This window comes from Bos javanicus, chromosome 4, assembly GCF_032452875.1.
Source record: "Bos javanicus breed banteng chromosome 4, ARS-OSU_banteng_1.0, whole genome shotgun sequence".
Taxonomy (NCBI): Eukaryota; Metazoa; Chordata; class Mammalia; order Artiodactyla; family Bovidae; genus Bos; species Bos javanicus.
The window spans coordinates 104,669,451-104,681,830 of NC_083871.1; the positions used below are offsets into that span (position 1 = coordinate 104,669,451).

The 12,380-nt window shown below is 36.5% G+C and overlaps 1 protein-coding gene across 14 annotated transcripts in view; it reads right to left on the reverse strand.

Moving 5' to 3' along the window:
• BRAF (B-Raf proto-oncogene, serine/threonine kinase) overlaps positions 1-12,380 on the reverse strand; it is a 178,058-nt gene that overhangs the window by 48,514 nt on the left and 117,164 nt on the right. For all 14 annotated transcript variants that reach the window (XM_061414921.1, XM_061414918.1, XM_061414920.1 and 11 more), the window contains 2 exons: positions 9,835-9,919; positions 8,625-8,801 (listed from right to left, as the gene is read on the reverse strand). In XM_061414921.1, coding sequence (XP_061270905.1) covers positions 8,625-8,801; positions 9,835-9,919 — 262 coding nt within the window. The remainder of the gene's footprint in view (positions 1-8,624; positions 8,802-9,834; positions 9,920-12,380) is intronic.

Sequence of the window (12,380 nt, forward strand, 5' to 3'; positions counted from 1 at the left end):
AACCTGGCTTGGATGAGAAAACAAGAGGCAGAAGAGCAGTAAATGAGCTGAGAGAGGGAGTAGAATAGGCAGTGCGGGAGGGAGGTGGTGGTGGTGACCTTCTAAGAACTATTGTGTAAGTACTCTGGCTTCCTTTCTGTATGAAATGTGAAGACACTGGAGGAGCAGAAGAGCAACATAATCTGACTGAAGTCTTCAAAGGACTACTAAATTGAGAATACAATGAAGGTGGGTAAGGGTGGAAGTAAGGCACTCACCCAGGCAAGAGGTAACTGTGGTCTGAATCAGGGTAACAGCAGAATAGGTGATGAGAAGCTGTGAGATTCTTGCTGCGGTTCAGTCGCTAAGTCGTGTCTGACTCTTTACGACCTCATGGATGGACTGCAGCACACCAGGCTTCTTTGCCCTTTACCATCTCCTGGAGTTTGCTCAGATTCATGTCCATTGAGTCAGTGATGCTATCTAACCACCTCATCCTGTCAACCCCTCTCCTCCTGCCTTCAGTATTTCCCAGCATCAAGGTCTTTACCAATGAGTCAGCTCTTTGCATCAGGTGACCAAAGTACTGGAGCTTCAGCATCAGTCCTTGCAATGAATATTTAGGGTTGATTTCCTTTAGGATTGACTGGTTTGGTTTCCTTGCAGTTCAAAGGACTCTCAAGAGTCTTCTCCAACACCACAACTCAAAGGCATCAATTCTTCAGCACTCAGCCTTCTTTATGGTCCAGTTCTCACATCCATACATGACATGAAAAACCATAGCTTTGATTATACGGATGTCTGTCAGCAAAGTGTTGTCTTCACTTTTTAATATACTGTCTAGGTTTGTCATAGCTTTCCTTCCAAGGAACGTCTTTTAAATTTCATGGCTGCAGTCACAGTCCACGGTGATTCTGGAGCCCAAGGAAATAAAGTCTGTCACTGTTTCCATTGTTTCCCCATCTATTTGCCATGGAGTGATGGGACCAGATGCCATGATCTTACTTACTGTTTTCTTTTTATGTTGAGTCTTAAGCTTTTTCACTCTCTTCTTCCACCCTCATCAAGAGACTCTTTAATTCTTCTTCTCTTTCTGCCATTAGAGTAAGATCCTAGATATACTTTAAAGACAAAGATAACTGGAGCTGATTAATAGATTGGTAGTATGGTATAAGAAAAAGAAAGACATCAAAGACTAGGAACAAAATGTCAGATACAAGCAGCCTAAGAAGAGAGCTGCCAGTCACTGCAATGAAAAGACTGCAGAAGGGCAGCCTTGAGGAAAAAGATCAGGACCTCAGAATCAGATATATTACATCTGAGATGTCCACTGGACAATCAAGAGATGTTAAGCACAGTTACATATGACAGTCTGGAGTTCTGACGAAATGAATTAGCTGGAGACTGCCACAGAAATGGAAATTAAATGGTATTTTAAGTCATGAAACTTGATGAGATTACCAAAGGACTATTTCAATATTTAGAGAGGTTAAGGAGTTGAAGAACTAGCTGAGAAGGAACAGATAGTAAGGAGAAGGAAAATTAGGAGAATATAAAGTAATGCTTCTCAAACTTTAGAATGATTAATGATTAGAATCACTCAGGGATCTTAAAATGCAGCCTTCAATTCAGTAGATATGAGGTGGTGGTTAAAATTCAGCTTTTCTAAAAGGCTCCCAGGTGGTAGAGTTTAAGGGATTAAGAAGACGTTTCATGAAGAAGAGTGTGATCAACTGCATTATATACTTCTGATGGTTGAGGACTGAGTATTTAACCACTGGATCTAGCAACATGTTAACTATCTTATTAAGAGATATTTCAGTGAAGTGTCAGGGGCAAAAGCCTGACTGGAGTGGGGTCCAAGAAAATCAGGAAGGGAAGAATTTAGAGAGTGAGTAAGGACAACTCAGTTGAGAAGTTTTACTATAAAAGAAAGAAGAGGAACGGAATGATAGTTTGAGATGGAAGTGGGGTCAAGAAAAGGACTCCCACAACTTCTTTATTATGAAAACTTTTATGCATGAAAATGCAGAAAAATCAAAGAATAGCATAATATCCTGTGACTTGCACCTAGGTTTAACAATTGTCAATATTCTTCCAAATGAACATAAGAAAGATGTTTTAAAACACAAGAAAATCCAGTAAAAAAGGAAAATCTGAAGTTGAACAGGAGAGCGCTACTCAAAAGATGTCAGTCTGTAGGAGAAAGGGGATGGTATGCATGCACAAAATGAAAGGACTGGCTTTTCCTCTTAATGATGAGACAGAAAAATTGAGTATGAATGTAAGTAGGTAGGAAGATACTGTGGTGGGTGTTTCTAATACTTAATAAAATGGCAAGTGAGGTTATCAGCTGACAGTTCTTAGAGAAGAGATATTGGAGGACTGAGGATAAAAGAAATACAACAGGGTCTACGAGAGGGGAAGAGTAAAAACCCAGGGAGTGGAAGTATGATGGCTGCATGGCATCCAGGGCCCATTTAGATGGTGAAAGGACTAACTAAACTGAAGAAGCAGAACAGTGAAGAGGTCAAGGAAATACACTCTGGAGCCAAAGTGCTTACGGCAAGTCACCTGGCCTCTTAAACTGTAGTTTCTCCACCAGTAAATAAATACAGGTTAATAACAGTATCTACCTGCAGGGTGGAAAAGACCGTGATGCTGGGAAAGACTGAAGACAGAAGGAGAAGGGGGTAGCAGAGGATGAGATGGTTGGATGGCATTACTGACTCAACAGACATAAGTTTGAGCAAACTCAGGGAGATAGTGAAGGGCAGGGAAGCCTGGCATGCTGCAGTCTATGGGGTTGCAAAGAGTTAGACACGACATTGCGACTGAACAACAGGGTTGCTAAGGATTAAATGAGATAGTATATATAAAGTACACAGAACAGCACTTGGAACAAATATTATGTAACTGCTAAATGTATCACTGTATATAAAAAACCCCACAAAACATACTTGGAAATGGCAACCCACTCCAGTATTCATGCCTGGAAAATCCCATGGACCAAGGAGCCTGGTGGGCTACAGTCCATGGGGTCGCAAAGAGTCGGACACGACTGAGCAACTTTACTCACTCACTCACTCACTAGTAGTAGCAGAGATGGAGTTAGAACATAATATTTATTGATCGGTAAAGACATCTAAAATAAGAGCAAGTAAAATAAAAGTAAAACCAGTGTGATTCTGTATTTAAAACAACAAACCACTGTATACAGTATTAAAATACAGAATTCTGAAAAGATACACAATACTACATATCTGAACATTAACAGTAATTCTCTCAGTAGAGTACTGGTGCTTACTTATGCTTACATTTTCTAAGTTTTCTATAGTGATTATGCATTTCCTTATAATACTTTATATTTTGAAATTAAGAAAAACTGCAACAAAGGCTAATTGTAGAAACCACTTTTCCTCACTACACTTAATGCTTTTAAATTTTTACACATTTGCCTCCTGCCTTTTTAAAAAAAATTACACTTGTAAGAAAGTTGTGAAAATAAAACACAACTGTAGAATCTTAAATAAAAAGACGGAAACCACATGAATTTTACGTAGGTAAAACTAAAGCCTCTGTCCTTGATAAGCCATCCCCATCTGAGACTCTTTTTGCCATCCTGGAGATAACTACTACTGACTGAGCTCCTTCTAAGTTTTGTTTACTATTTGTACATATATATACATAAGATTTAAAAATATATGCAATGTTTTGTTTTTACAATTTTAAGTGGTCTCATGCTGCAGCTTGCTTTTCTCATTTGACATACTTTAAAGCTGATGTTGAAACATATATTATTCATTTGTGCTATATATTCTTTCCCTGCACATATGTGCCAATACTTTATTTATGCAGTCCTCTAGTGATGAGCATTTATGTTTCCAAATTTTCACTAGTAGATATTTTCCTGTAGTATATCTCCTTCAATATACCTCTCTTGGAACAAAAGCTGGTTGTTTCTTGGGTGTAGACCAAACACTTTAATAGATCCTTTCAAGTTATCCCCAGGGTGGTTGGCTGCATCAGGAGTGTCCCAGTGAGCAATCCCCCTAATCTTTATCAATACTTAATCTCGCCAGAATTTGGGCATTTTAGCAATTCTAGTAGGTAAAAAATAGTACTTCTTTCAATCTGCATTTTTTGTGATTATCAGCATCCTCCTCTCAATTACTATTTTTATCTGCCAGAAAATAACGTTTACTATAATTAAATATTCTTTGATCAACCAGAATTATTTTCAGTCATTAATACATGTTTACCATCTTCTCAGCTTCAATTCATCCTTCTATCTTTCTTTTAACTAGGCTTACCTATGAATAAAAAGAAGCATACACTTCATTATTGGTTTTAAAGTAAATTGTAAGAATTTATCCTCAAATTATTTTTAATCACCTTACAATCAGAATATATCACTCCTGTGAGAACAACAGATTGCAACTTTTTCTGTGTGCCTCCCTGAGTAAACATTTAGTAAATTTTCTAATAATGCTACATTTAAAATTATACAGTAAGTATTAGACTGAAATGAAAAGCCCTGAAAAGAAATAGCACAACAGACCAACAATTCCTGGAATTTCTTTGTAATGTTATTCTTTAAACACCTTGGCCCTTTGGCAGAATCAATGACTGTCAGGTGAGAAGATGATAAACATATACTATATGAATCCTGATTCCTAAGAATGAATTTAATTATCTGCCACTAGAATAGCTCTGCTCTCTTAAAGTAAACCTAGGAATCAGAAATGATCTTTTGCTGAAGAGAGAAGACAGTCACACAGGAAAAACGTCACTCATCTACTGTCGGCTTATATTTTGTAATCCAATAAAGGGGACACATTTCAAAGTCCCAATAATTCAATCTTCCTAATTCCTAAAGGTTTTATCTAGGAATGGCTGCAACCCCAGTACTTTAATAGTGAGACAGCATGCTCTTATTCTGCTTATATCCTGGAACTTTAGAATCAGTTTTGGAAAGTAGTCAGAAAAGATCATTTTGAACAGTCTCCGGAAATCATTCAGGGCCAGACTAGTTTGAAATGAGGGCTGTGTAAAGGCCATTACTAAGCAACTATTTAAATAGTCTACAGATCTACTTGTCAGCTACAACTAACTTGTTCTGTACTTGATGAAAAGATGGTGAAGGACAATGGAGGAGGAACCTGACATCTAAAAGTTTAAATAATTGGAAGGAATGTAATTTCCAGCTGACTATAAATATCAGCATTTTAACATTTTTACATTGTTATATGAATGTTCCTTATAAAGCATCTGTCCTTATTTCACAGAATATCTTTTATCTCTGAGGAAACTGATAAACAGTTTTTTTTGCAGGGGTTGGTGGGGAGAGGTTAGTCCTTCTCCTTGAACTGTGTTTGTTTATTCCTAGTTTCCTTTCCCCCATTTGTTCTCTGTCACTGGCCTAAGAGACCTTCCCTCTGATGTCTGGTAATTGAGAGATAATTTGTCTTTACCCAGACTAAGTGAGACTAAAAGACAGTCTGAAAGCTTGGAGCATACAAATTGAATTCTTGTTCTGAACTCCCATGTACTCCCATCTAGATGGAATTCCTAATATCACTATCTTTGTGTCTCTATTCTTGGCTGGTAGATTCCTCAAACAAGAGTCTTCCAATCTCCTGCCTGAAGGGGAAGGTTTGGCTGCCAGCCTTCTGGGAAACAAATGAAGAGAGAGCACTAGGGAACTCTCCATTCATCACTTAGTAGGCAGTCACCCGACCCCACCCCCCACCCCCACACCCCATTTTCCCTGTGTCTTGAGTCCAGAAACTTTCTCTCCTCTCTAGAGAATATGTTTCCAGTGTCCTGCCAGGGTAGGAATCGGGTGTCCATCCAGTGGCATAGAGCATGAGAAGGCATCCAGAGAAACATTTCAGATAGGCCTTTTCATTTATGTACTTTTCCTCTTCCAGAAATAATTCACACTCCCAGTTCTTGAGACTTGAGGATTCTGTGGTACAAATCAGGTTGGCTTCTATTTTTCCACACCCAGTTAATAATTTAGTTTTTTTGGGTGCACTATGTCTATTATTACTTCTTCATCTGCTTTCTAGCTTCTAAAATATTACTGCTATTCTTTTTTTCCTCTCCATCATTATATGTTCATGCTTAAAAACAATTTTCATTATTATAGTTTTGGTGGCATCTCAAGGAAACAAAAATGGGTCACCTTAACCTGAAAGCCACATAGCCACTTTAATAAGAGGACTTTCAATCTGCCAAAGCCTTCAGGAACTAAAGATGTGTTGGAACATTTAACCAGTTGCATATATTGTCTTATAAAAACTAAAAGGAAAAAAAGGAATTGTATCTTCTTTGGTTAAATTTAAGCTGGCAATAAAAAATATAATCTGTTAGAAGGCTTATATTTTATAATTAATATTTTTCAGCTATTAAGATAAAGGATAAACTAATGGGATGATTTACATTCACAGCCAGATATACTCATCATATAGTTAAGTTACTTCAAAATGCAAACAAAGTATTTCAGAGTAAACACATAGACTGTAAAGGTTTATACTTACAGATCCCAAACTGTAAAGTAATGGGAAAATACTGCCTCTTAACTATATCCCAGACCACAGAACAATTCCAATTGGACAGTGTTTTTCTCTACCTCCACTTCTTACCTTAATCAACACTGCACTTCACTGCCCAGTCACTGTTTCTAAAACAATATTTAATACTATTCTCTGCTGCCTCTGTGTATAGCAAAAGCCTTTTCCTCTGTGTTAATCTTTGATTATGTCTTTGACTGTTTTTCCTTTTCTTGACATTTCTCACTTTTGATACAACAAGGATGTGGCTGCTCTCTCTTCTGGAAGGTAAACCTATCAATAATTATGCTGTTGTGTGTAATCATGGTTTCATTTTAAAATTTTTGTCTTATGTATCTATCATAGCTCAGGCCTTGTTTCAGGCATTAGAGACAAAACAAAGAGCACAACAATAAACCCCTGCTCTCATATAGCTTGTATTCTAGTGGGGATGACAGACAATAAACAAATGTTATATGGAGTTGGGTGTTAAAAACAAAAACAGCGTGGGGCATAGGGTGACAGAGCGGGGTAGGAATGTTTTAGTTATACAAGGTGATCACTGGAAGGCTTCCTTGAAAAGGCAACATTGGAACAGAGACATAAGGGAGAAGCTCTATGAATACTTGGTGGCGGGAGTACTTATCCTAAAAAGAAAATAACAAGTACAAAGGCCCTGAGCAAAGAGCATACTTGGCCTGCTGAAGAAGCAGCAAAGAGACTGGTGGGGTAAAAGCAGAACGAGATTTGTTTCTCTTTCAATGTTTACCATTGTGGCCACAGTTTACTCTTTGCAAGATTTTAATATAACCTTTCAGATTTGAACAGATTCAGAGTCAGAGGTGGGGCTGTTTTAGTCTACTGGAAAAGTGGGAATGTTACTGAATAAAGTAATAAGTTGCTGCAATAAGGACTTTGGCTGAATACAGACTTATAAACAATCTAAATTACAAATATACTGCCTAGTTTTCTGACAGAAAGGGTAGGACAGTGGGAAGATTTAAGAGCTAGATCAGGTTTTGAGTCCTGGTTCTATGCTTATTTGCTATAAATGACCCTAAGTCAGAGTTTTAGGTATTAATACATGTATACTCTTTTACTGTTTTATTCTAATTTTATAATGCAAAAGTGGTATAGTAGTTATGGGGAAAGAATAATGGTTGGGAGCCAAAAATTTTGAGTTAAATATCTTTGCTGCTGTTTATTAAATGTGAAGTCTAGACAAGTCATTTAGAAGCCTCAGTTTCTTTGTCTGTAAACATAAAATATGTACTTCATAATTTTATAAAAATTAAATGACATGATGACTATGTACGTGAAAATCATCTGTATACTATAAAATGTTAAACTGACTCAATATACATGCATATTTTTAAACTACATATGGGACCTTCAAAATTGTATTTAACTCACTTAAATTTTTTCATCTAAGTGCTTTCAAAATATATTTAATTTTACCTTTTGATTTATTTACTGTTTATTTGCACTTTATGCAAAATCTATCCTTGGTAGTCAATTTCTTACTTTGGCCTATGATAAATTTTATAAAGTAATTTTTTTATCTTTTAAATTACAAAGTAAAATTCAATGAACTAGTCAACTTGAAATCCTCAAAAAGGATCAAAATGCAGACTTTCACTTTTACTTTATTTTTACTATATTTTACACAGATGATTATTTTGCAATAGAAAATAGGGGCACATGGAGAAAATAACTTGAAAGGATAATTAACAATCATTTTATATACTTCAGTAACTGTTAATGACTTTTCAGTGGATTTATTTTTGCAGGGGCACCGGGGGACTATTTTTATCTTTTGATCCCTCACTGCTTAGCGAAATTATAGTATAGTAAACATAAATTCACAGTCACATATATATTATCAAATATTTGATATATGTTTTGAAGACTGTACTAGAGACAGACTATTCTATTTCTTAATATCATATAGCTAGCCATTAGTTAAAAGTGTCTATATGATGCTGGAGAGTAACTGGGAATTTAAGTCAAAAGAATAATAGCTGAAACCTTTAAAACATCCTCAGTGGTCTTCAAAATTTACATGAGATTTAACAGAATGGAACTTACTCCATGCCCTGTGCAGTCTGCCGTGCAATATCTATAAGTTTGATCATCTCGAATTTGGTCTCAATGATGTGGAGATGATGATATAAACTGGAGCCCTCACACCACTGGGTAACAATAGCCAGTTGTGGCTTTGTTGAATAACCCATGAAGAGGAGGATATTCACATGTCGCGTTTTCCTGTAAAAAGAAACATAACAGGAAATAGTAAATGTTGATACACTTTAGCAAATGTTAAAAAAAAAACAAAACACAAAACCAGGGCCAAAGCACTCTACTTGTCAATAAGATGCTGTCAGAAAAAGGTATTTTTTAGCAAGGCAGCAGCAGGATAAATTTAGATGAGACTTTAGGAATTATCTAGTCTAACCCCCTAGCTTTTTCATAAATGTCTTTTTTAGTGTACCTCATAGATAGGCAACTAGATACTATTTAAATACCTTTAATTATGGGACATTCATCACTGAGACTGTAGCCTGTTCCCACTATTCTTTTTTTCTTTTTCTTTTTTTTGGCTACATCGTGCGGCATGTGGAATTCATGTTCCACAACCGGGGAATCTGAAGTTCCTTCACCAGGGATGGAATCTGTGCCCCTGCAGTGGAAGTGTGGAATAATAGCCACTGGACACCAGGGAAGTCCCCTCTTCTTTTCTTTCTTCCCTTTAAAGTAGTTCATACTAGAAAAACATTTTCCTGTAACTTTTATCACTGGCTTCTCTGTTCTACTCTCTAGAATAAAACAGAGCAAGTTTATACCCTTTTGAACATAATAGCCTCCTATGGACCTATCATCTCAGTACTGTTGACAATTTTCTCCCTAAGTTATAGTTCCAGAATCCTCCGCATCTAAGTTCTCCTTGCCTGGACATACCCTAGTTTGCTCATTTCCCTCAAGTTCCAGGTTTGATACAATCTCTAAGTGTGTTTTGATAACCTTAGAATTTTGAGAGCAGTATTCCCGTAAGAAGAAGCACCACTTTTCATGATCCGAACACTGTTTCCATTAATTCACTCTAGGATTAATATTTTTATCAGCTGTACCATATAATATTGCATACCACTTAAAAGAAAACAGTCAAAGACAAAATATACTCAGAAAGACTTTGTTTTGTCCATTTTGAGTAAATCTGTGAAGCTAACAGGAGCTGTCACTGGAAAACACAAGTTGATCAAGGTAACTTCTCTGGAAAACATGATTTACACAAGCTTACCTGAGTACTCCTACTTCATTTTTGAAGGCCTGTAACTGCTGAGGTGTGGGTGCTGTCACATTCAACATTTTCACTGCCACATCACCTAAAAGGTAATTGCCATTCCAAATGTCATTCCAATCTTTAATTAAAATTTAAAAACATAAAAAACTCTATGGTATTTTCACAAATTACCACAGCATTAAAACCATACCATTGCAAAACTGCAAATAAATTATACCTTAACTACCTAAACGGCATTAATTTTCAAAAGATAAAAACTAAAAATGACACTCCTATACTAGTATTTTAAAATACCAATCCCTGTTCTCCCCTCCCTCAAAAACAACCAGCCTATCTCATTTTTCCCTTGGAAATTTAGTTTAACCAATTAAATACCCATGATATTTTCCTAGCTATTTAGCAAAACTAAATTAGATGCATTCACTAACTGAATGTTAAAACTGTAGATGACAGGCAGAACGAACTTTGCGGAAATAGAAAACTGCAAACTTCTTTATCAGAGTATTTAACACTTCCTTCAAATCCATGGATCACTTATTGCTTTTACTTAGAAAAATTATTTAAAAAAAAACTTTATATGAAACAGGTAGAATTCTTACACATTGCCAAAAGGTGTATAAATTGGTACAACCACACGAAACACTGTGTTAATATCTACTTCAGTTCAGATCAGTCGCTTAGTTGTGTCCGACTCTTTGCGACCCCATGAATCGTAGCACACTAGGGCTCCCTGTCCATCACCAACTCCCGGAGTTCACCCAGACTCACGTCCATCGAGTCAGTGATGCCATCCAGCCATCTCATCCTCTGTCGTCCCCTTTTCCTCCTGCCCCCAATCCCTCCCAGCATCAGGATGTTTTCCAGTGAGTCAACTCTTCGCATGAGGTGGCCAAAGTATTGGAGTTTCAGCTTTAGCATCAGTCCCTCCAATGAACACCCAGGACCTATCTCCTTTAGAATGGACTACTGGCCCCACAAGTCTTTCCTAGATATATACCAACCACCATGGACACATATGTTCACTAAATGACAGGTGCTAAGAATATTCATAGCAGCAGTGTTTATAAAAGCCCCAAACTGGAAACTATTCAAATGCTGGTCACACGGTATATAGTCATGCCTATAGTCACACAATGAACACTACATAGAGAATGAATAACCTACAACTACATACAATAATACAGATGAATCTTATAAACAATATTGTGTAAAAAGGACCAGATACAAAGGAGTGCATACTGTATTATTATGTCTATTCAGGTATGGATAGTGGCTACTCTTGAGGGTGGGGGACATGAAAAGGACTTCTAGAGTTCTGGGAATGCTCTGTTTATTGACCAAATGTGTTAACGTTGCAAAATTTTAGCTACCTGTACATTAAAGTGCACTTATTTGCATGTATATTTCAATATAATTAAACTTAACATTAATATAATTAAACATTGATTTTTCCTGATTATCAAGTGCTTATAGAAAAAAAACTAACAAACTTAAAAAATTAAACATTTTAAAAGCGTAAGGAATAAAATAAAAATCTCCCATACTCATGTCATTCAAAAATGATCACTGTTAACCTACTCCTGTATACTCTGTGTGTATACTCAGTCACTTCAGTCGTGTCTGACTCTTTGTGACCCTACGGACTACAGTCTGCCAGGCTCCTCTGTCCTTGAGATTGTCCAAGCAAGAATACCAGAGTGGGTTGCCATGCCCTCCTCCAGGGGATCCTCCTGACCCAGAGATCGAACCCACATCTCTTGTATCTTTTGCGTTGGCAGTGTGGACTCTTTATCACTAGTGCCACATGGGGAGACCTGTTGTATTCCTTACTAGGCTCTTAAAAGTACGCAGTATTATAAATATTTATATATTTATTTATAAATTTATATATATATAATATATATATTTAATATATGCAGTCTCAGTGATGAATGTCCCATAATTAAAGGTATTTAAATAAATATTTATATATTTATTTATAAATATTATATAACATTTATAAATATATACGAAAAGGACAGGGGCTTCCCTGGTGGCTCAGCAGTAAAGAACCTGCCTGCAATGCAGGGGACCTAGGTTTGACCCCTGAGTTGGGAAGATCCTCTGGAAAAGGAAATGGCAACCCACTCCAGCATTCTTGCCTGGAGAATCCCATGGACAGAGGAGCCTAGTGGGCTACAGTATATGGGATTACCAAGAGTCAGACACAACTGACTAACACACACACACGAAAAAGACAACCTAGAAAAGATATATACTAAAATATTGATGGTCATTTAGAAAATTATGATATATATATGTAGCATCATAGTATGGGATATTATACATGCTGCTTTTAAAATATACCACTGAAACTTTTCCATATCAATAAATATAGATCTGCCATACCATTTTACTGTCTATATAATTATATATGGACGTTATCAGTATAATCCAATCTTCTTTTAATGGGCATTTTAAGTTATTTCCATTTTTCATTAATATTAAATCTCCAATGAATATACTTACACATCTGTTTGTTCATGTTCTACATATAAAATTAT